The sequence below is a fragment of the Excalfactoria chinensis genome, chromosome 19 (genome assembly GCF_039878825.1).
Source record: "Excalfactoria chinensis isolate bCotChi1 chromosome 19, bCotChi1.hap2, whole genome shotgun sequence".
Lineage (NCBI taxonomy): Eukaryota > Metazoa > Chordata > Aves > Galliformes > Phasianidae > Excalfactoria > Excalfactoria chinensis.
This window is the reverse complement of record NC_092843.1, coordinates 5,274,548-5,300,437: the sequence shown is the minus strand read 5'-3', so window position 1 is coordinate 5,300,437 and position 25,890 is coordinate 5,274,548. Positions and strand designations below refer to the sequence as shown.

The following is a 25,890-nucleotide window of genomic DNA, read 5'->3' as shown; positions in this document are numbered from 1 at the left end:
AGGAAACAAACAAGCAAACAAAACAACTACAGTATACAGCATACCTGAGCATCCTAAGTCAAATGATTTTATTAGTGACTTCACAGTGGCTGCAGATTCTGATGGTGTGGGAGATGCCCTGCTAATGCAAACTCCTTGCCAGCGATTGGCTGTATCTGCCTCTATAGATTCTACTTCTTCAGCTGTCAGCCTGCAAAGCAGAAACCAGAGTAAAGTCAGCAGCAACAGGAAACACAGGCAGAAACTGAAGGGTTTCGTATGTGAGGCGAATCTAGCAATGCTTATCTTATATTGTAATACTCAAATATAGAACCACTGTTATAATGCTCACACTCATTTTTTGGCGTGCCTAACAAACATGAAGTCATCGTGTATTAACAGTTCTTTCTGCTGTTAGCTGTATCATCCCCATTTCTCATCTTCTCACAGGACAGAGGTTTATCATGGGGAAAAAAAGAATTTCATGAAATTCACGTCATCACAAATCACTACCTGAAGACTGACATTCAATACAGCACTGGGACCAGTGGGATAATGTGGTACTCAGTATATAATGAGGAAAATATCTAAACAGAAAGATGTTACTTTATGTTCTATGTTTTTAATTGATGTGACTTCTGCTGGCGTCATCATTATCGGTTAAAATCTCATAACTGGAAAAAAAATAATTAGCCAGACAGTGTTCAGATAAGAACCATGAAAGTTAATCCAGAAAACACACTTCATAATGAAAAACACTGAAATTCAACTCTTACAACTTAACAATAACATCAGCTGAACCAGTGAACCCTCAATTGCCACCTATAAGTAGTTACATGGGGAATAAAACTTAGAAGTGCTTCACCCTAACAGACATGGGAATACCAAAATTCAGCGGCTGTAACAAAGATGGACAGACTCAAAATAGAAGCAAGACCCCTATTTTAACAGTAAGGATCATTCAGTTGCTCCATTGGCAAGAATAAGGCGGTGAACTTGAAAGAAATTAATACAGAAAAGTCCATGTTACATAAAAAATGCAAACATAATCATAAGTGTAACTGACGTTTCTAGTCATGTATTTTGTGGATCTGGATGAAATGGCTTAGCACTGACATTGTACTTACCTAGTAGCACTCAGGCAGACTTCGAGTGTAATTACCTAGCTTTAGTTTAGGAAAGCTGTAATTAGACAACAAAGACTAGTGACATAAAAAGAGAATCTTTATTACATTGTTTTCCCAATCTCCTAGTAGCTTAAGAAATGCATGTCGATCTACAGAAGCTGAAGCATCACCATTGCCCTGTTCTGCAGTAGGGTGGGCACCAAGGGCTACGTGCATAGAAAAACAGAAAAGATTTCACAGGGTGCCTGGAAGGCTCCACCAGGCAAGCACCCACGAGACTGAACAACTTCTGTTAGTTAAAAATAGAACTTGGAGCCTTCTTATTTCCCTTTTGGCATCACAGTCTACAAAATGCACAGGGCTAAAGGGTGTCAATGAATAAGAGAATAAGAGTGACTAATGCTTCTATTTTTGGCAGAGCTTAAGGAGGTGCTGTCTTTAAGTAGGCATTTCTTTGCTAATTCATTCAAGCTCCTTGTATGCCAGAAGGGACCACAGGGGCAGATGGCTAGAGAAAAAGCCATTTCAGTTCCATTCTCCATTTAATCCAATAAGGAGGAAAGGCAAACTGGATAAGATCCACAGAGCTCTGAGGGAACCAGTGTTTTACTGGCTAATTTTAACTTCAGTCCTTCACTTTTTCTTTCATAGCTTTGTAAGATATAAATAACAAATCATCAGGTGACAGTATCTGCAATTCATTGCAAGAAAACACAAGAGCAATCAGATTTCTGCCTCAGGACATTAAGTCAACCAGTGCAATCCGTTTTGTTTCCAAGAAATAAAAAGGCCATTGCATGAGGAGTTCTGTCTGGTTTACCAGGTAAGAACAATAAAGCACAAGGTTGGTGGACAGCCATCATTTCAGCAGAAAAGTGGAAGCTGGGCCCAGATTTTATTTAGTCAGAGAGGAGCCATCCAAATGGTAACACGAAACACCAGAAAGGACTGATGGCTGCAAGTATTAACTACCTGTCTCAGCCAGACTAGAATCACTGAGCAGGATTTAACTCTGAGAAAAGCTCACGCTTCACAGACTAGGCCAGCCAAGAAGACTAAGTCCTGCTACTAAGAGGATGGAGTTAAGCAAAATATCAGCATCTGCTATATGCTTACCTTGAAACAGGAATGAATGGTTTGCACAGATAAAAGCTGCAAGTGCAGCTGGCTTAAGTGAAGCAGCTACAGCAGGAGGCAGAGCATTTTAGCCACAAAGAAATTCAAACGTACAGAGTCCTTTTCACAGAACCACTGCTTAGTTTCATTCACTGATGAGAGAAATGGATGTCATGAGCTTTTCTCTAAAGGCAAGTAATTCTGCTTGTTTTCTGGGTTTGGAAAATATGGACAATAGCCATCAGGGCACAAATCTTTCTGTGCTTAATATATAGATTCTTTGCAAGAGCAGCCTTCATGCTTTTGAAGGTTGCTGAACTGCTCTGATGATCTCTTCATTACAAGTGGCCCAGGACTTCAGAACCATGTTTTCAGAAATAATTCCTCTGTAATCCAGTCTCCATTACTACTCATTGTTGTGAACCCTTCCGAACCCCAAGTGACACAAAGAAGACACATAGCTGCTGATGCACAGAACAGAAGAGAAGCCAAGAGTAGGCAGCAGACAATTCCAAACACAAACATTTATTTGGCACTTCAATATATATAATTTCTTAAACATAAAAACCAACATTTAACAGCTGCCAGCACATTAAAGAAAGGCAACACAAGTGTGCATATATGCATATACTCCAGTAGAATGGCACGTAGGTGAAGGCGGTGCCAGAATCCTGCAGAATTCTCTAGCTCAGCCTCCTCTGAGATCAGGCCCCTGCTGGGTCTTCACATCCAGGAGAAAAGGATGGAATCCCATAGCCAAAATATGGAATTCCAGCTCTGTAACACATACTGATGATATCCTGGTAGAGACTGTGACTTTCCAGTTTCGCATCAGCATCCAAGTAAAGCTCTCTTCAGGTTTCTCCAGTAGCAAAACAAAGTTCTCCCTGATTATACACTTCACCTGAGTTAAGGGCATGAGAAAAACTCCTTCTGAGAGGATAACGATTAGAGCTTGACATATTCGTTGCTTTTCCTTCTGGATCTCTTCACCTGCAATTCTCATAGCAAGGACAAATATCCCCTCTGTGGGACACAGCCTGTGAAAGTCGGATCAGGACATCGTGCTCCTTGAGCATTCACCCTGCTTCCTAGCACACACTGAGTCAGACATGCCACCAAGTGGTGAGTGCATTGTCAACACAATACTAAAAGACTGAAAACCAACAAAGCAGCTGATACCAATCAAATAGCATAATATTTCTATTTAATTTTCCTGTTGGATTTCAGTAACTGAATTTCCACAACCAACTCATCCCAGCGGCAAAGATGGGAATCACTAGAGTCTGTGTGCATTTATACATACAGATCTGTATGCATATGTTTTTAGACACAGATTTGTGGTAATATTATATGGAGAATGAATGTGTATGCACATTAAATTTTAGAAATTAGACATACACACAGTTTTATTTTTGTTTAAGCTTGAAATAGAGCATTTGAACTTCTGTTCAAGGGCAAACAGCCCCATCACTTTAAAGGGGCATTCACTTATTTCAGTCTCCCAGATCTTTGCAATTACTTCTAGTTGGTTTTAAATCAATTCAGAACTTTTTCCAGCCTCATGGAATCTTCTGAAGAGAGAAACATTTTGAAACAAAGAAATCAGCTCTTGCTCAGGGGAAGAAGGTGGACCTGAACAGCATTCACACTTGGTGATACACTCGAGTTTTGCAGGGTAATTAAAAACCGGGGGTGCTTTTCTCCAGTTGAAACTTCCCTTTTTCAGCTGCAAGTTGAAGACATGTCCTGAAGTGTCTCACAGACCTGGTTATGCATCCATCCAGGGCTGTGTTAGCTGGTAGAGATCAGGCACCTAAGGAGATACAGACAACAATGGGAGAAGTTAAAAGAAGCGGTACAATGCCCACTCTGAGGTACAGCTCTCTGTATTATACAGTTAATCATCCCATCATCACTAAATAAAGGGGAAAGAATGATATACAGGTGCAAGGCCAGTCTTACGGGAGTGCCTTAACACTCCACTAACTCTGCTTTGGGACACAGTGAGCAACCATCAATAAAGTAAATCTCTATTGCTCAAATAAGAAAGAATAAAATACTTAGAGCCAAGAAACAAGTTTCAAAAGACTAGGATGGTTGCATACCTGGCTTCCTTTGCCTATATTCAGTTAGGGCTATTCATCCAAATTGGATATGTGAATCTGCTCACTTAATTAGAAATGCACCACCTCAGTCCAAGTTTAGTCAGGGTCCTTCCACTGAAGGGCCCAGAGCAATCTCTGTTGGGTACCAAAAACTCTAAAGAGCAACTGATTAGAGCAAACAACACTCTAAGGGCCCTGCTCTAAAATCCTACTATACTTTCTTTAAATGAGAGCAGAATGAACTATCAAACCTCTAAAAGACAGAACAGCTGCAAAACACAGGCACAAATGAGCAGCACATCAGCACATAAAGACTGACATTAGGGTTTAATACACATAGAGTACAAGCTTATTTCCAGGAGAAAAAGCATGTAACACTGCCATGCCGCAGCATTTGAGACTTTAGGAGGAAGAACAGAAGCAAATTAGTGGTATACATCACAGGCTTCATTTCAGGCTTTCTTTTGAGGACTTGGTTAGATTTTATTATTATTATAGGGAAGTAGCTCATTTAATTCCAGCTATAATTTCTCTGTCTTCTGAAAACTGCTCCCAGCCCAACTATTTTCCCACCATGCTCTTGATTTAAGGTACTTTAATATTATAGTTCCAACATAATTTTGTGAAGGGAGGGGAGTGAGAGTCGAAGGCACACCTATTCTCTAGCTAAACACTGTACCACTAGAAGGGCTTCAAAATGTATATGCATGAAGCCATAAAGGGCCACTCAAAATTTGGATGCGCTCAGAGAGAAATTTATTTGTTGTGTTACAAACCCAGTGTAGTACTTCTACCTCCAGTTAAATATTTGATCTGAAAATAGCTGCAAAATGTGGGTTAATTTCAAAGGTGAGTTTTCTGAAAAAAATAAGACTTGCTACAGGATGACGGGATAATTTAGACTGGAAGGGACCTCAGGAAGACACCTTTTCCAACCGCCTGTTCAAAGCAGGATCAGCTATGAGGTCAGACCAGGTTACCCAGGGCCTTATCTAGTCTGGTCTTGAAAACCTCCAAGGATGGAGACAATTTATCTCAGTTTCCACCGTGTCTGAGAAAACAGTTATGCAACAGTGGATGCTAAACTTCTGCATATAACTGCAGAGAAATAACATTAATTACAATGTATCGTAGGTCTGTTTGAAATGTGTTAATCAATTTGTAGGTTTTAATCAGTGCTAATTTGGGACAAGTGAACTCCTCTCTTCTTTATTCCACTTGTTTGATGGTGGTCCAACCTCCCCCCAACATTCTTAGTCATAGAATTAGACATTTAATCTGTGTTAAAGTCGCCTTTGGGAGGCTCTTACCTTCGTTCAGATGAACTCTGATGACCTCATCAGGATTTTTTCTGCAAGTTCTTTGGCTGTTCCTGAACCAAAAGTGACTTTTTGTCTGATTAGAAGAATGTAATGGTGAAATCAGTGTTGGAGGCAGGAATTCAGGCAGCCACAGGCAAACATTAAAATGGCAGGATGTCATAGGAGAAAACTGGCTTCAAGATCAGTTTATGAGGTGGAGTCTACTGACCCTCAAGAGATGGATGAGGTTTTGCCAAAAAACCTTTGAGCAGCAACATTATTTGGAAGGTATGTTTTCCAATCGGAGCTCAAAAATCAGACAGGAAACTTTCAGTGGGGACTCAGACATTCAGCTGAGTGCACAGCTGCTCAGAATTAATGAATGGGAGGGACGGTTTACAGAATGTGTTCAGGTGTTGTGCTACAAACTGTTTTCACCAGCGCTGAGCACACATTAAAAATCACCACAGGCACCAGAATCTACTGCTGATCCTGAGCAGAAGCATTTGTAAATGTTCACTAACAGAAATGATGAGAACGTCCCAGAACTTTCCACATAAAAAGAAGTTGAGGTGCGAGGTAAGACAGTAACCTCAGGAATCCAAAACCAACCATGTAGGGAAGTGTAGAACTGACTCTCAGCAGTAGCTTTGTCAGTGTCAAAGCTTTGTTTTTTAGGCCAGTTTTAAGATTTCACTGCTTTTCTGCTGGTCAGTGTGTTGAGTAATGACTTACATAGACTTCATTAATTCCTCCATACCACTCAGTACTGAAGCTATGCCTGAGTACTCTCTGCACGGACACTGATACTCACAGTCAAGTTTGTTAAACCTAAATTAACAGATGCAAAATCTCTACACCTGTCTTTGAAAGAGAAAATACATTATCCACTGCAGACAGCATGTCTGGCTCCAAGAACAATGTAATATTCAAAGCCAGCTATACAGACAACCAAAGCAATGCAAAAGACAGACATATCTTTCTGTACATATGAGAAAAAGCGAGACAAATGTCAAAACTGACTGAAATACAGGTCTGGAATGCCTTCTTCTGAAGCTACGTATGGATGTAGATTCCCACGGACTAATTTCAAAACAGTATTTTCAGCTGAGTCTTCTTATGCCAAAAAAACAACAACGCAGGCAAGTTCCCTATACGTGTAAGATAAATAGCCCAGTCTGCAAATTAGCAGGTCATCTTCTATTCAGTTTGAATACTAAGCACATCTTCGTAAGAATTAATGTCTGAATACTGATACTTTACGTACAGATTAACATTGCCCTACTCCACACAAGAGAAATTTGATTAAGAACAAATTGAGAGCTTGGAAATTAAGTACAGCCTGGTAATCACTTTGTCTTAATGCACTGCACGTAAGAGTTTTTGATTACATCCACTGGACACACCAATAACAAAACAGGAAATTAAAACACATTTTCTTCTCCTGAAAAAAAGGATTTCTGTTCTATCCATCAATTCTGAACCATATATCACACAAAAGGCATCCCATTTTTGTACACCTATCTACTGTACAGCTGCTGTGGAAGCTCCTGAATGGAAAATAGTGAAGAAATGCAAGCAGTGTTCATCTGGACTGCTACTCTACCTGAAAGAAAGGAGAGTGTTTGCTGCATTCCTGTGGCTATTCTAACAATGACCTTGAAACTGGCAGCAGAAAGACTAACTGGGAAAACCTAGAGGAGCAGAGCTCATTTAGCACGTTTATGGTAAGCAGTATCACTGTGTGTGTTGCTTTTCTTCCTTCCCCCTGTATAAATTTTCATTCCTGTAGCTCTAGTTCTGCTTGTGCCAATGCAATAAAAAAGAAGTATAGCACTGCCTCCTTCATAAATTTTAGTTTCCCCTCTTAATATACCTTTTGTTCCTTATTATTTAGTACTTCAATTGCAGTATGACTTTTGGAATAAAGTGTCATACATAAAACATCCTGCATGGAATAAAAGCCACACTGTAAGGCAGCTGTGCTGATTCCAATTTCAATTGTGAAGTCACTTGATCCTACCACACTTCAACAAAACCTCACCATGCCGGGGTACGTCTCTAAATAGCTCATATTTACTGCTTCCTGTCCAAACTACAGACATTGATTTTCAAGAGGGTCTACTGCACAACAAAAATCACTTCTGGGATGTTAACCCAGGCCACAGTCCAGATCATTTAATCACACAACAGGTTTTGACTTAAGGACGGGAGATGTGAGGTAAGGAATCCTAGTACTTGCATTGATCATTCAATCAACACTTATCAGACTTGCAGAACAAAGAGTTCAGCTAATCCTCACTTCAGTTTGAAATGAGTTCTCTTCTGGATGTCCCATATGTAGCCAGCCAAGCTTTTCACAGATGGTTTAATGCAGCTGTGCAGAGTTATGAAGGCAATAAAACAGCAGAATACAGTAGTGAGAAGAAAGTTACGAAAAGATATTTGCAATTGTTATTACTTCATATTTGCTTGCTACAACCTTCATGGCCTAGGTGACAGAACTAGATTATCAAAAAGAGAAGAGAACATCTTAGAATAAAAGACAACACAATCTATCAGAAGAGTTAAAAACAGACAACATACGCATCCAAGCCAATGAATAGTTATTGACAAAGCACTGTTCGCATGCATGTTAGCAGCCACAGAGATCAGATCTTGGCTTTTGTAAGTAACCAACCTGTTGTTGCCCTTCACTTCATCAAGCTCCTTCTGCAGCCTGGCACTCTTCTCCTCTTCCTCCTGAAGCTTTCTCTTTACCACACGGAGCTCCTGCTGGGCTTCACACTTAATATCATTGGCTACAACCACTGCTGTCTGTAGATCAGCTTGAAAACGCTTCCATTCTTCCGTATCTTCCTAGAAAGAATAAATGCAACCGCAAACTGCTGTAAAAATGCCACTTGAGCACTTAATTTTTGATCTCTCTTTCAGTGATCAAAAGAGAACAGGATTTTAACACAATTTCAAGTGTCTTTACAGTTTTGACTAGATGGCCAAAGAAGAAATTGATAACTGATGCTAAGCTCTTCATTCCAATTCAAAAAGTAGAATCAAGTCCTTCCTACAGCTACTGATCATTCAGAATTGTGATACTACCACAAGGACTGTTGCTGAGAAGAGCTCTCTGCTGTTCATCATTCAGGAAGTAGGAACATGCTCCAAAGTAGCACAAGTTCACTGGTAGAAAAATTAGAATTTGCAAAGAATATTATATTTTATTATTATAAAATATTATTATTTACTTCACTGGCAAAGAATCAGCTGCAAACAAGGAACAGAGAATGAAAGGAGGTACTACTTTCTATAATTGCTCTAAAAATTACAACGCCTAAATGCAATCCAGTATTACAATAAAAGCTCAGCCCAGCTTTTCATGGCATCTCAGCCTTACCTTCATTTGCTTAGTCAGAGCCTTCAGCTGCCTCTCTATATCTTGTTTTTGCTCTTCCAGCTTCATAGTTTTACCTAGGTACAGTTTAAAAAAAGAAAAGCCTATTTGATTTTGTCTCTGGTAATGTCACTAATAGAGATTAAACGGAAAATAAGATACTCTAGCTACAGATCAGCAACAGAATCAACAACAGGTTTGTTATTCAAATATCTCCAAAACCAGTTCATTATTTTGTGATGTTAAAGCAGGCTTTTAAATGTACAGAACTGCAAGTACGGGATGACTTGTCAGTATGCACACCCAGGAAGCAGCTTAATAGTGAGTGAAATGAGCAACTCATTCCACCAGGTGGCAGCCCCTCTACCGCACAATAACGGCAAACTCGATTTCCCGGTTCCTACTAGCAATTTTATCCGAAAGCTCCTCGAAAGGCCAGTGGCTGCAGGTTCTGGAATGGGTGATACATCCGTCACTAAACAAGTCTGGAAAATGCCTGTAATATTATTTCCATAGCACTAACTGTTAAAACAGCAACTCGCACACGAACAGAAAGGATTGGTTGAAATACAATTAATCCTGAAGTGAGGCTCTAGTCACACATCAGGACATGCTGCCTCCTCCTCCTTCTGGCTCTGGCCACATCTGAGCCTCCAGAATAAATTCACTTAAACCCTTTTTTTCAGCTCCACCTACTTTCTAAGTCACTGATGATCTGGTTGTTGTGAAGTTTGATAGCACGATGTTGTTCCACCTGGTCCTCCAGCTCGAAAATGGTCTCCTTGAGGTTCTTTACATCTGCTTCATTCTCTGATGTTTTTTCCTGCAGCTTCTGGCTGGTTCTGCTCAGTTGCTCAGCCTGCCGCTCACACACCTCCTTCAGCTGACCGCACTCATTCTCAGCCTAGAAATAAGGAAAGAAAACTGCTTGACTGTCCTTATTTCTTAAGGGATATAACTTGTTTGGCATTTCACTATGCCGTGAACTTAAGAATTGAACCTGCATTCCCTGCTTTGCAAAAACTCAGTTTCAATGCTAACAAGACAGTTTCAGGAAACAAACATGAGCTATGAATGTCAGTGTTCTTTCCCTGAAATAAAGATAACAAAGAAGATACTAGGAAGGAAATGAAGTTTTCTGTTGGGTGATTCTGATTCCAAACCACTCTCTGCAGGTAATGAACAGAGGAATGATATTCCTGGAAAGCTCCAAATCTAATCATGTATTACATTATGAGAATGATAGAGCTGCCTTAGGGACAAGAGTAATCAGTTTGTCCATATTAGCAGTTCTGCTGCTTTTACCACACGCATTTCTGATGGATTGTGAAAACACATGTGGGAGAGCTAGCTACTACAGATAAGTATATTTTCTGGATATAGGACAGCTGGAATTACTGAAGGGGGAATATGCTGTACTTCAGTTTGTTGGCTCAGGCCCACAGATCAATGCTTCCAGGGTTGGGGGAGATCTCTGAGTATGAACAACCTATACAAAAGTAAGATGTAGGCTGCCAACTCTGCAAGCAGCACTGGCACAGGCTGACTGAAGGGCAGGCTTACAGAAGCCTGTGGTCTTGCTTGGGTGTGACAAATAGCCATTGATTCAAAACAGCTTAATTCAAGGGAAAAGTAAAAAAGGAGGAAATCTGTGGTTTCAAAACCAAGCAATAAAAGTTCAGTGCAGAGTCTGAGAACTCAGCAGTTTTTCATTTATTCTCCACACACTCCAGCACTAGCAAGCACTCAAAAGCACTAGGGAACTTCCTCTGCAACTCTGTTTGCTGTGGTCACCTATTTAAGCTGAAATGACACCTGGATTTTCTAACACACTCAAACCATTGAGGTGCTTTTTGGCAGTTCTCTCTTCCTCTGCAGCTAGCCAACTCAACATGACCCCTTTCCCATACAGGAAAGGCTGCACACATTGCTTATCACTCATTCTGCAGCGATGGGACATTAATCACTGGCTGGCACTACACTAATGCTTGTTCTGTGACACCCTTCATTGCAACTCTCTTTGGAACACCCAGGATCAGACAGAAAACAGAATCAACGTTTGACTTAAGCTTGCTCGGAGCAAAGCTGCAAGCCACCAAATGGCAAAGAGAAAACTATTCCAAAATACACTGACTTTTTGCCGTTACTTTACCTATCTCCAAACAGAGTACTTTTCAGTCTTGTAAAAACACATGTTACCAAAATAACCTCATCTGGAGCTTGACTGTACACTGTCACTATAAATACCTACTTCTCTGAGTATTAACTCACGCTCCCATGTTTTTGTACTCAATGACATCTATAATTCACTACTTATTTGCTTGTCCTTTATGATTTATCAAAAGTGTAATATTTGCTGATAGGTCCTTCTCTCTACCCAGACTACAAAGTAACTTTCACTAATATGCTTCAATGTTGATGAGTATATTTCTGTTCACCAAAACCAGCATATTCTGCGGAAGATACTAGATGAACTAAATTATGAACTTACAAGCACAGCTTTGCTAGCAGTTATTCCAGGAAAAACACGCACATAGCAAAAGAAACAGAAAATATTGTCATGATCCCAGCTTCCATTCAACAGTAATGAATGCAACTGAAATAATTAGTAATAAAATCAGCTGATCAATAGCAATTCACAGACCAACAATTGCTTACTTGTGGGAAGGCAGATAAACAACTGTTACACTGTACAGCTGCTACTGCTTTACCTTCGTCAGCAGACCCTGAACGTGCTTCAGTTCACTGTTAGCTTTCAGCAGCTCTTGCTTAAGCTCAGTGCAAGACGCTTCCAACTGATCCTTTTCTGCATGGGCTACTTTCAGCAGCTCTTGCACCTCAGAGTTGTCAGTAGTGCATCCCATGGCGTTGATTTCTGCAGCCTTTTGTTTCTCACTCTCCAGCTGGGTTTTTAGAGACCCATTCTCAATTTTTAGACCTTCCAATGCAATTTTACAGTCCTCCAGAGTTTTTGTCACCGTGCTGTTGCTTTGCTGTTCCACTTCTAGAAGTTTAAGCAGCTTCTCATTTTCATCTTTCAAGCCTTTAATCACCTGCTGGGCATCTTGGTGCTCCCTTTCCAAGCTTCGTAGGCTGCTGGTTAGTTGTTGTTGAATGTTGAGCAATTTCTCTCTTTCAAATTGTGCTTTTTCAAGAACTTCTGCACACTTCTGTTCCAGTTCGAGGACTTTTCCCTCCTGAGCTCTGCTTTCTTCACTCTTGGATCGCTCTTGGAGGAGAGTCATTAGCTTTTCATTTTCTTGACCCAGCTGTTCTGCTCTGTCTCTATGTTGGCGAAAAGAAGTCTCCAGGAGAGCTTTCTCTTCCACCAGCTTCTCGTTTTCTGCTGTCAACTCCTGCACCATTTGTTGCTGGTCTGACAGCTCCTGCAGTGTGGCTTGTAATTCTTCTGCCGTGCTATGGTGATTCTCCTCCATTTTTTGTATTTTCTCCGTAAGAGATGCAACAGAAAGGTCGCTAATGTTGTTTGGAGAACTTCCTGTAGTGGAGCATTTGGAACCCTTGAAGTGGTTGCTGTTGGAGGACGCTGGCCTGGAAGGTATATCTGCTATATGTTCAAAATCAGACGCATCAGGTGACAGGGAAGCTTTAGTTACATCGCTGCTGGAAGAAGCGGAATTGCGCAGTGTTCCCCCATTCACTCTCTGCCTGTGCTCAATTGTTTCACCTCTCAATACATTTTTTGATGGGCTTCCAAAACTGGATTCTTGGGTAGTTGGGGTAGGGAGGCTGCTGTCACCACCACTGCTTGTTGTTGTGTCTGACAGAGGAGAGTTCTCTAGATAAAGCAACTTCTCTTTCAAAACACGATTTTCTTCCCCCAGGCTAGCAAGTTCTTTTTGAAAAGTCCTGTTTTTTTCCTGAAGGGTCCGTATTAGTGGATCTATGTCAACAGGTGACAAGGTTTCTATGTTTTGGTCTGAAGCACCCATCCCTTCAGGGTTATGTGACCCTTTCTCTTTGCATTTCTTCAGTTCACAACGGAGTTTGGTTATTTCAGAATCTTTTGTCTTGGCTTCTGCCAGGAGTTCTTTAACCTGAGATTCCAAAACAGCTTTGTCACCAGTTTCACTCTCTTGCTTGGACTTGTTAGTGGGGCGCACATGTTTGGTAGGAGTTGGTGTACCAGAAGAGGTGGGGCTGGGCTGAGTTTTCCTTGTATTGGCTTGGCCACGCAGTACAGCTCTCTCCCTTGATACAGAGGATGATATTTCTCGGGGTGCTGGAATCCCTGTGCGCTTTGCAGTTGAAACTGTTCCTTGAAAAGTAAAAGAGGAGGCAAATTGATGGAGTTAGTGAAAGAAACAAATCACACGACAACAACACGGGAGCCTAGAGCGGTCCTGGAAAAAAACACCTGAATATTTGAATAGGTTTAGTCATGATGAATGCGGATTCATGTTTCACAAAGGCTTGTACTATTTTGCATTTCCTCCCCTCCTGCAAAGGGAACACAATCTGCTGAAATTCTTCCCAATGTAATAACAGAACATGCAAATGCTGTGATGCACAAACTGCAACTCCCCCCCCCCCCCCCCGTACCATGATACTATTTGGAAATGAAAACATGCTTTATGTTACACCTTGTGAAAAGACAAGTTTATTCCTACTAGTTTCTGGATGAAGTTTCAATAAGGTAGGAAAAAATATGATCCTCGATTATAAAATATGTAATTTTTTAGTAACACGACTAATGTTATCACACATTAAACTAATATATTTGCATTACGCTCAATTTAAGCAAAACGGAATCATGAAAAGGTTGGAAGCATTTATTCTGTCTGTAGTTTCAGCAATACGGAGTCTCAAATAGAAAACTGTCTCAAACAGAGCTGAACAAAACATTTACCATGTTATAAATTCCATTCTCCACTATCATGGAAGAACAAGAGGAGGTTGGAAAATGATGTTTTACTTTTTAATGTCATTTAGTATCATTTTTTTAAACCTAGTTACAAAGCATTATGTGATTACAAGGGCAAAGTTCTGAGCAGCTGATATTCCAGAAGACTTGAATAATGAATGTGGTGTCACAGGTACTGAATAAACAATAACAGCCATTCTAACTTGGAAAGTATTAACAAACTGATTAAAGAAAAGAAGTATGTTCAAGTTTCTGTTTTCAGGACCTTCCTCAAAAGGAAAACCTTAAAGTACAGAGCCATAAAGTTTTGGAACAGGACACAACAAAGAGATATTGTCTGATGCAGCGACGTAGACAGGATGCACAAGTCAGTTAAGCAAATAGTAGGGGTTACCGAACCAGCGTTTGCAGTAAAAACAAGTTCCAGAAGCACACTGGACATAAACACTACAATAAGCTCCATCTCCCCAGGTTTGGAAGGCACACTTTGCTGACATACATGTGCAAAATTCACGGAAAATCAAAGGTCTGTTGAGACCAAAAGGGGAGCAGACCCCCTGCTGCACAACTGCACGCCTACTGCCTCCCACAGCAATACAACTCTGTAAGCCTCCCAGAACATTTTCCACACACTGAGGAAACCTTAGCCCAGTTTTGCAGTCAGTAAAGTAGGACACTGATGGGTTAATATTCCCACCACCCAGTTTGCTCAGCATCTCTTTTAAGACTGCACTGGGTTTATAAAACCCACACAAACAGGAGCCCCTCCTCCTCTTTCCCAACAAACACACTCTGCAGCAGGCACAATAAACACCCAGAGACAAAAAGCAGCTGAAGAAAAGACCCCTGAACACAGTGACTGTGCTGGGAGGAGAGCACAGAAAGGGCTCTGTGATGGCAGGGGCACGATAAGGCCGGAGACAAAGGGTTCAGTGTTTATGGGAAGAGATAGCAGGGACAGGCTGGCTGGAGAGCCAGCAGCCCACACAGCTTCATTTAGTCATCTGCATCTGCAGGAACTGATGGATCCAGGCAGCACCGCGCTCCCCAGCAAGAAGTGCAACACAAGCAGAGATAAGAATTTGCTGCTCTGACTCAAATGGTGGCTGCTGCAGTCCCAGGCTAGAGAACTCCTTCACTTGGGGGTATTGAAGGCCCTGGCCCCTCTGCTTGTCCTGTTTCCTAACTCATGGGCTCCTAACTGCCACAATCTGGCACCTGTAATGTGTACTCACAGTGAGCTCACCACACAAAGCTTTCAGTACTGATGCAGCTAATGCTGTAAGACGAAGGACAAGAGGAAAAATGAATGGTCTGATGTGATGTGTCACTTCCAGCAGAGAAGCATCAGCTCAGCACAGAAGCAAACATTTACACGGAGATTCACAGGAGTACAGCAGGGAGCATCTGTCCCTTGAGCAGACATTTGTACAGGAGTACAGATTAAAGATGTACAATATACAATACACATGGTCAGAAATGTTTCTCAGTGGAACATAATGCGTGCTTTTAAAGCCTTTCATTTTGTCCCATTCTTTTATTCAATCCCAAAGGTTTTCCTACTGTTATAATGCAATTTTATGACAAAGCAAATGCCCAAAAAAACTCATCTGTTTCTTGCAATGCTGAAGGTAATGCCTGTCTGAATGACTGTCATCTGGTCAGCACATGACAGGGTAGTGTTATATAAGCAGTGGGTAACATTGACTAGGCAGTGTAACACACATTAGGACAAGAAAATTCTGCTACACACTGGTACAAATTCTGCAGCACTATGAGAAAAAAACCTTTTCCTGAGGGAAACGTAGCAGTTCTGGTAGCAATGCCAGCATGCTTCTAATTGCCACCTGCTTACAAATGCAACATGATCCTGAGCAATGGAAGATATATACATAAGGATAACTATCGAGCATACTTAACAGGGATTATCTGTACTTCACCAGGCTGCCAACCAGTCCAGGCATCAAGCTTACTCAGCCTGCCCCACATGTTTTGTAAGAGTCCACACTCTGCTGACTTGTTCCATCATCAATCATAAAGCATTTGCAATCTATGAAGAACCATTTACCAACCTGTGTGCTTTTTCTTGATGTACAAGTGCTTATCTATTTTCCTTTCTCCATCCTCCAAAACAGCACACTAAAATACTAAAAAGCCAAAAAGAACTTAGAGAAGAGTCACCTCTTAAGGCACAAGCTGCCCAGGAAGCACCAAAGCAAGCATAAGCATGGATATCAAGTCTATTTTATGGGCAACTCCCCCCTTGAATGTCCTTGAAATTGAGCAGTGTAGCAGCTATAAATGGAACTGCCAGCCCCACTGCCTGAGGCACCCACTCTGCAGGAACTGAACTTAGAGCTGCACAGTCTCCCTGGTGACCATCAGCTCTATGCCCCAGTGTGGTTAAGGTCTAAGGGATATTCCAGACAGAGCATTCAGCCAAGCTGCAGACCCTGTTTTAGAGCTGATTAATATGTTGTTTCTGGGTTGTTGTTTTTTTTAATCATGTTTTGATTTTAAAGTCACCACCATCTCATAGAACTGCACTTCCTAGGGAGAGTTTGCTGTTTTGAGCAGGACGAAAACAAACATATAAAGAAACAAGCAAGAATTCAGGCCTGCATCGCAAGGGTGACAATCTAGAAAAAAATCCCAAACCCTTAAATATCTTTCTGTTTGTTCAAATGGTGCTATGGTATCTCATTTGCTTTTCCACCATGTATTTACCCTGCCTGCCCTGTTAGCTCAGCTATTCTCCTGACAAATTTGAGCACAGCCTCCATACCACTGCTCTGTACATCCAAACTTATACTACCTCCATCACCTTCGACCAGCAGTGCAGTTCCATGTACTTTCCCTTTGCAGCATACTTAACCTCCCATTCCCAAGGCTGCACCAGCTTGCTGATGGGCTCAGCTTGTGTTCCTCCACTTCAAAGGAGCTAGGAATTATTCCCAAATAATCCACTGGGAGTTATTTCCTCAAAACCTGTTTTGGACAAACTGAAGCCACCTTACTGTCACGTTCCTCACTTTGGTGCCCAGGAGGAGCCCTCTGAACTCCCCCATTTTCATGATCTGCCAGATTTACCATCCAGGCACAAGGGATTAAACTTACGTAGTACTTCTAAGTTTCAAATACCTTAAAATTAACAACAATTTATTGCTCAAATCTACAGGTAAAGACAATTGTGACCTCTAGATTACAGAAGAGAGATGCACAGCAATGCCTTGCCCAAGGTCATGGTACATCAGTAAGGGTTAGGCCCCTGGAGCTGCTAGCTCACAGCCTGCTGTGCTGCCTTACTGCTCACCAGGGGACACTCGCAGCCTTTCAGTTGGTGTCAGAAACAAAGTGGAATTTTAACGAGATAAAAGTTGACCCCTCATGATGATCTTTAGCCATTTTAATCCCATTTGCAGCACAACTACATTGTATTCCACAGAAGGAAGGATCAGGATTGCTCTTCAATTTTTCCACATAACGCCTCTGATCTATATTGGATCTAAGCTCCCAGCACCTGTTGCATCAGCTTCCATTTGGGCAGCCATAACAAGGAGAGAACAGTGAAAAACCATTTCCTAACCCAGAAGGTGGAACACATCAACTGCTGTTCAGAAGTCAGATTCCTGCAAGATGGGTAACACAGTTACAGTACGAGCACAGCAAGGCAGGGGAGGTAGCAAACATTTTACCACGGGCACGGTGGGGTAAAGTGTGACATTTAGGAATGAAGATTCTGTCAAGACCGTCTGTCCTCATGCTTTGTGTGCTCCATGATAACGTATCACTGCCTCTTCAGTAAAGCCTTGAACTTACATGTATTTTACTTGATTCTTAAGCAGAATTAGTTCAAATACTTGCTTCTCCGATTCCAGAGCAGATGAAGAATTTCAGTTGGGAACTGACTTCATTTGACCACAGAATCACCTTGCAGTAAGTTCTGATTTCTCTACTGAATCTATTTTTTAGGACTGGAGTCACTACAAGATCATTTTGCCTCTAGTCTTTGTGTCACTCGTGTCCCACAACCTGCCCTTTTCTTAATCCTCCCCTCTATCAACATACTAATAACCCAAAGGTTAATGCCATGGACTTCAGCTCTTCCAGGGATAAACTAACATGGAATGTTCCATTTGTAAGGTGTTCCTAAATTGCAGTCCTGACAACTCTTAAACTGACAACAACACAATCATGCAGTTTCTTCTCTAGCATATTTAAAAATCCATGTTAATGATTCATTCTTCCATAGCTTGAGCAGAAATAGAGTTCACCTATGAAATTTAAGCTTGCTGATCACTGATTCATTTCAGAAAGCACTTCAGTCATGTAAGACTAAACCATGAAGACAGACACATTTTTGGGTGTGATTTTTTAGAACAATGGATACCTTATTCGAATTGCAAGGGCAGCAAAACAAGAAATAAAACTATTCACAGCACCCTGCAATGTTAAAAGTCATATTCCAAAGAAAGGCAGGCTTGTCTGCAGACAAACTTGCACTCTTGTGATCATCTGCTGCTCAATGATCGTCACGTCTCTTTCATTCTTTCACCCACATTTGCAACAAACAAACAATTTCAGTCTCATGTGTTTCCTTGCCATCCCTCCCATCTCAAAATGGCTTTAAAGGGATAAAGAAATAAAGGACAAAGAAGCAAGAAATTATGGGCTAAATTCATAGCCTCTCTGCCAACAAAGAAGACTGCTTCTTTTGTTGTTCTGGAACTCTATTCCCAGGCACTATGATTTTTTAATCTATTTTCCTACACAGAGCTCACAGGTTTCTGTCTCTCACACAGAAAAGTAACTACTGTGAAACCTTGAGGAAGAACATCATTGTATGTGCTGTGATGGCTAAGTTAAGACAATGCTATTAACAGCCCATGTTTTCACAGCAAATAAAAAGAGTTATTGAATGTCCCCATATAGTTTTACTTTGCTCTATTACACATGGCCTAGCTGAAATAGTCCTGCTCATCAGCTTTGGCTTTCATCTTATCCTCTGACTGTGACTTCCAAGGTAGATCCTGAACTGAGCAAACCCTGGGTAGGTGCAAACAATGCTAAGATATTGCTGAGGATCCACAGCAGATTGGTAACAAACAGTAATGGACAGATAATGCAACCATGTAATAATGTGCGCTCATTCTTGCCTGTGTAATGTTCTATTACTACTTTTAACCAGACTGGACAAATATGGGCCACAGACATGCCTTAATCTCACCCAGTTTATGACATAGTGTAGGAAGCCAAAATACAGATGTCTAGTGTCACTTTTTATGTTCTTTAGGTACTTTTAAGACACCTTCACTGACCTGAACAATTTGACAGCACCTATGGGAGATATGTACTCTGCTGGAGAGAAGCACCAAGAGAGTAACTGTGATGTCTGAAGACATTTGAAATGGTCCTAGACACCAAATTGAACTGTCATAACATCACAACAGAATTACAGGCTGATGTTACAAGATGGGTAATAGCAGCTTTTATGTGTTTTTGAAATTATTTCAGTACTCAAGTACCACTTAGGTCATTTCCAGCCACAAAATGAACAATGGCTTAATGTAGTGAGTTAATATAGGATTTCATGACATCAATGATAGCAATTAATTAATTGCCAACTCAAAAAAGACGGTGCTATCTTGGAGCCATTGTATTCCTAGTTGATTACTTGCTGTAAAGTAGTACATGTTAAAGGAGATGACCCACCCTTACTGTTATTCTGAGTTGACAAGATCCTGATTAACCCTGGAGCTTAATATGACTTTTCCCAAAAGTGGATGAGCCGTTGAGAGCTCAAATTTGAATGGAAAGTCTGGGTGACTTTGCAATTTACTTTCACCTTCCTTTCTCCATCACTGTTCCTATCTGAGATTGATGAAGAGTGAACTAGGACTGTGTCCTGGGAGACACTGGTTGTATAGCACAGAAGAATGATTGGTGCACAATTGACTCTTGAGTACTCTTTTCACTGAAAGATTTCAGAGTTTTGCACAGGCGTTTGTGTAATTAAAATGCCCCATTTTCCCCTGTCGTTACATTGCTTTGCTTAAAGAAAATTAAAAAGTTAAAAAAAACAATTTCCCTGCTATCCAGAGATCTTCCATATCCTAATTAACAGGAAACAGTTTCCACAGGAGAAAAACACCCATACGTTTTAGGGTGGAAAGACAAAAAGCGTAACTGCTATAAAGGAGAATAGACGTAGCAGTAATCCTCTACTGGACTGAAGTCTAACAGAGACAGATCCCTATACATAGTCATGTACATACAAACATTATTTCATGTTTGTATCCCATATCCTTTGGGCATGCTGACAGCAAGGCAGTTTGATAACGAATAATGAGTGAATGCATGTGATGGAATCAATTTAAGATCTGAATCAGTTCTTAAGTGCTTCTTGTAGCTTAGAATGAGAGCAGGACTGGATGCAGAAGGCCAGATTTTTGGTGTCAAGAGGCTGATCATCACCTACTGTTATTTTAAAAATTGCTTAAGTTGTTTAGAATTGAATAGAGCAAAATGTTTAAAATGTCTGGTCCACCATCCATCTAGGTAAGGGTTAGGATAAAGAGCAACATTATTGCACAGCAACAAACAATTACAGCTTGATCTGCTTGATCAAGGGTACAAGCCGAATGGGTTGGCCTGCCAGCAGTTCTCAGTAACCAACACTGCTAGACACCCCTTTGGATATTCCTCAGTAACAATAAAGAATATGCTGTTTTTTATCTCTTTCAGAGCTTCCCTGCAGAAAGGCAATGCTCTCTGCTACTCAGTCTTTATGCAACAGCAAACAAAGCAGATCTAGGCTTGGCCAGTTGTGGTTCTCCTGAATGAGTCTGTTTGCAGAACATTAGTCATAGAGCCAACACCTTTGCAGGTCAGCAGATCCTTGGGAATGCTCACCTGGACTCCACCCCACTTTAAAAGAAACAAGAGGATGGCTGCAGAATAACAAAGGTGGTTTTGATAATCTAACACCAACTGTATAGAAGCATCTGTTCAAATAACACGTTCACTCTATCAACCAGAGACTAAAGAGTCATTACAACATGAACTAACTTTCCTCTGTGTTGGCCTGTTCACATAGAATTCCTCTCTGAATAATAGCAGTAGTTAAAATCTCTTAACCCTGACAGATGCATCAATGTCCATGTGAAGCAGAAATTCTCTGAGCATTCCTTTAAATATTTGCTTGGATTTTCTGAAGGTTTGTTAAGTCTCAAATGAAAACTCAAACTTGGATACACTTAATTTGAAGATAATACACTTTTGTACTTGGGCCTTCACTGTGCCATAAGCCTCCATGACATACATGAGGATACCACAGAGATTACCTTTAAAATGAAGTATACAAAACCCCACAAACTAACCAAAATTTACCATCTCAGGCAATCTGGGTGCAGACAAGAAATGTAATTGCCATCTACCACTGCACTGCATTGTATTTAAGAGTACCCAGCAACCTGGCATGACAAACAGACATCCAAAGCAAATGGTCTAGCAAATGTTGAGAGAAACACTATATCACTTGTATGCATACTGGCATGCCCTCCTGTAAACTCAAGTCTACTTTATTTAGGAACTGTTAATACCTGTGGGTCTGCCAAAAACACAGTCACCTGCTGACTATAGCCCCTGTTCCCCCCTAGGAAGGATGACTAAAATGTTTTACATAGCATTATATCAAAATTAATCTGGTGGAATTTACAGAAATCCAGCTAATTTCAGAACGAGATGGCTGAACTACATAGAGTTTTTCCCTGAGATAAATGACTATTAGTTGTATTAAGAATTCCAGGATGTTCCTCTATTCTTGTTTGCAAACCAGTAGAGAATTGTCTTCAGCTCAGAAAATTACTTCCTTACTAATCAAGCCCAGCAGTCTGTCACTCAGGCATTGCTGAATTAACAGTGGTAACGTGACAGTTATACTCCCCCATTTCTGGGAAACACAATTATATTAGAATACCAGCTTTAAGTGTTTCAAGAAATACAGGAAATTAAAACACAAACAAACCCTTAATCCAACTATGTAAATTCAGTTAGTAATGGTCATCACTGAGTAGCAAGTAGACACATTTCTATGTACACAATGCATATACAATGGCTGTCACAGCTGTGTGTTAACATCTGAGCTGTGTCTGGCGGTCAAAAAAGAACAGTTGCCCAAGGCCTCCTTGTCCAAGAATACAACAGGAAAGAGAAGTGAACAGAACTGGACACACATCAGTGCTGTGTATCACCTGAACCACAAGACCCGAGTGATGCATCTACATGCACAAAGGATAATCAGAAAGTGACATGAAGTAGGAAAGTTCTTGATATCAACATTTGTAGGATTCAGTCTATTTAAATGCTCAGGAGGCCAGGCTGAGAGCTGACTCAGGAGATTATACCGGCCGTAGAATTATCTACACACTTTTGTTCCTTTACCTTTCTTTGTTAAAGACAGATCTTGATCTAATTCACCGTCCTTCCCACAAACACTTGAGCTCATCCCACTGAGGGAGCAGCAAGCCACTACAGAGGAATGAAGCAGCTGAAAATGCCTTTGGTCAGTGCTGCTGCCGAATGCTTTGTATTAGGAAACCATGACCCGAATCCTCCAGTTCAGGAATGCCGCCCCACACTTGGCCAAAAGGCCGTGGCTGACTGAGCCAAAACAATTTCTCTCCTCACGAACTCTCAAACCCTGCTAATCCAGATAGAGTGGGAAGAAATGGAACAAAAATTAAGATATGAGAAAAGGTTCCTCCTTCTTGTGCAGAACAGAGGGCAAAACTTAAAAAATAGGGACCTTTACATTTTTAATTGTTTGCTTAATACTTAATACCAATATGCATTGCACGGGTATTACAACTGCTTTTTGTTTACTAAAATGTGATGACCGCATAATAAACCCAGTTTTATTGCTGTTTCCAGATTGTTGAAGTGAGGGAGTGGGGACAGAACTGTGTTTAGTTTCCACAGCTCATCTAGAGCCTTAGATCTGCTGAGCAGAGCAAGAAGGGAGCCAAAGAGCACCGTCCTGAAGAGCCGACACTGGGAATGGGGCTGAAATCATGAAAACACCATCAACAAAGGATGAGGTGCATCAAGGAATGAGGCAGAAGGACAAAGAGGAAGAAATCTCATCACATCATGAGATGTTTATCTATAAGAAGTTGCCCACTTCAAAGCAGGAAGTGCTTCAACTCATTGGTTAAAAATAAATAAATAAATAAAATAAAAAGCACTTTTAATTAAAAGATCAGTCAAAGCTTTTCCACAGTCAAGCAGCCTCAAAGAAATTGTGAGTGGAGGAGGGAAAGACCAATTTCTAACTTGATCAGCCCATTCTTCAAAGTCAACAAGGTTTTGTAAAAGCAGAATTTCTCAAAAATAGATAAGGATCATGGAAATATCTCCAGCTCCTCAAAGAGTGTTGTCTCTTCCCTCCGGATGACTGATCACCACCAGCTTTTGCTCAGGAGAAGTGAGGAAAAATATTGTCAGAGCTGTGTGCCTATCTCCTTCAAACAGACAGCAAGCCCAGCACTGATACACAGCTTTGGGTTAAACAAAGCTATTGCATTGTACTTAAAGAGGCTGCAAACACAAGCCAGAATGTTTGCATGCTGCTTTAGCCTGATGAAACCAGGCACACAACCTTCTGTAATATGAGGGCTTAAACAGGTTTAAAGATTTACACAAACTGCATCAATTTTTGGAAGCATTCCTCCTACCCACAACACGACATTTGCCAGTGAAGATGGATAAGACACCAGTGTGTCATCCCTGCCTAGTGCTAGACTACCAGCATTATTGCTGACATTATGTATTCCTGCGAACAAGACTTAGAAAAAGCATTATAAATGTATATGACCAAACAGATGTGTGTCATTTTGTTTTCCAAGAAAACAGGATTTTGACAATTTCACCCACAGTAAAAGTAACGTTTCCTCTCCAGGCTGCTGCTTACCAGCTATTTTATCATGTCACTGGTAGGAAAACAGCAGGGCTCTCACACTCAGCAGGCTGGCACCATGCTTTCCCTGAGAGGAGAACACCCAGCCCTGCAACGACTGTGTTCATGAAAGCTGTCTCATCCACAGTTACCAGTTGCTAATTGTGACCAACTGACCTTCTGAGCTGACTCTTCCCTGCACAGTTCTGAGGAATTACCTCTGTTTTGTCTTAGGAGATGGATGTGTTTCTGTCTATGAAGGTAAAGAGTCAGAAATGCTTTTCAAGGTCTTTCTCTTCCCTGTCTTGCAGAGAACTTGGTTCCTGCCAACAAATTTATCATTATTCACACCCTCGTAGAAACAATCCCTACAAAAGTGATTACATGGGCCATAATTACACAGCATTAGAAGGATTTCTACATCTTCATTATAAATGCTGCAACATGAAATTTGCAGAAGACCTTTAGGGCATCAAAAATACAGCAGAACATCCTCTGAACTTAAGATGCCTACTGCATTCTGAGGCAGAAGCTGTGCAGACAAGCAGCATCCTTAGCGATTAAGTTTGTTCAGAAATATTTTGCATGTTTTATTCTTGGTTTGTTTGCTTTTAAGCAGCCATTGTATTTCCAGTTATTATTTTGTTTAGAAATGGAACAGGTCATAGAAAGCAATCAACTTCTTAAAACAGGACTAACTGCCATTGATCAAATCATATGTGCAACTACTAGTTCATTGCAAACTGAAGACTAAAGCAAATTATTCTGAATACTATCCACAGTACATGGCAAAGCAATGCAAAATAAGTGTTAAGGATAAATTACAGTCCAGTAGGAGAAGGAGGAAAAGTCAGCCAATATAAGCACCATATGTCAAACCACTAACTGCACCCTGCCCCTAACACCCCTTTCCCATACATTAATAAACAGGACTTTACTGAAGCATGTAAGAATTTTACCAATTACTCTAGTGGATTCCTACTTCCACTGATCATCTTTGACAGCACCGGAGTACAGAGAGGAACAAAAACAAGAGAGGGGTGTTTCTTCTCAGAGGACATGGACATGTGTGAAGGTTAACTTTTACCTTTACTGTTATACCAGATCTACTATTACTTCCTAAAACATCCCCAATGCTGGAAAGAAGCAGTGTGCAGAGCTCTATCCACAGGACAAGCCTCCACTGACTACCTCACCCAGTAAGATTCCTCAACTGCAGCAGAAGTTCGCTGCTATTTTTCCAAGAATGGTTTTAATTTTCATCAGCAAAACAATTTAACACAAAACAAAATCCATAAACCACATCCTGCTGCCTGCCGTGCCCTACAAGTTCTTTCTGTAAGAGTTTCAGTCCTGCCCCCAGAGTAAGTACTCCCACTCAGCACATCCTCCCAGCCAACACCAAATGTTGTAAGGGCCCTTGCATTAAGCAGAACTTTACTGATCTCTTCTACAAATTTAGCATTCACTGGCCTCTCAATTTGGGATCAGGGGACCTCTGATTATCACTTAACTCTGCCTCAAACAGATATTTTCAGAGGCAGCTAGTTACTCATACTCATGACTAAATTCCTCTAAGAGGTCTGTCCAAATAATGACATAGTCTCTTGGCTGTACTCATTTCGCTGGCCTACAGAGCAGAACACACTACTGCTATTTGACATCTGTTTGTCAGTATTTCTGAAGTGATTTAATAGTGTCACTCCAGTTGAGTCACATCACAGGGCTGATCAACAGAGCTGGCCCTAACTGGCCTTGGAAGAGAGGCTTAAGTCAAGTAAAAATTACTCTCTGGGGGAAAATAACCTCCTTCAATGCTAGTTTAATCAGCAGCATGTTACTACTCCGAAGAATGAAAGCATTTGTAAAACCCTCGTGCAAAAGTGACTTGTGGGAGGAAGAGGTGATGAAGGAATTAAACTATCCACTGGAGAGCAAACTGTGGTTTGCTGGCTCCACTGGGAACAAAAGGTCTACGGCTCACTGCCTGGGCTCGAAGAGGGCATGACTTGCTGTCGGTATTTCCAT

The 25,890-nt window shown here is 41.0% G+C and overlaps 1 protein-coding gene across 10 annotated transcripts in view; it reads right to left on the bottom strand.

Moving 5' to 3' along the window:
* SPECC1 (sperm antigen with calponin homology and coiled-coil domains 1) overlaps nt 1-25,890 on the bottom strand; it is a 77,543-nt gene that overhangs the window by 19,440 nt on the left and 32,213 nt on the right. For 6 of the 10 annotated variants that reach the window (XM_072353319.1, XM_072353322.1, XM_072353321.1 and 3 more), the window contains 5 exons: nt 11,734-13,301; nt 9,719-9,926; nt 9,026-9,099; nt 8,312-8,490; nt 45-190 (listed from right to left, as the gene is read on the bottom strand). In XM_072353319.1, the coding sequence (XP_072209420.1) occupies nt 45-190; nt 8,312-8,490; nt 9,026-9,099; nt 9,719-9,926; nt 11,734-13,301 (2,175 nt within the window). Of the gene's footprint in view, nt 1-44; nt 191-2,726; nt 4,039-5,640; nt 5,726-8,311; nt 8,491-9,025; nt 9,100-9,718; nt 9,927-11,733; nt 13,302-25,890 lie in introns of those variants that run through there. The other 4 variants (XM_072353326.1, XM_072353327.1, XM_072353328.1 and 1 more) reach the window with 2 other exon arrangements.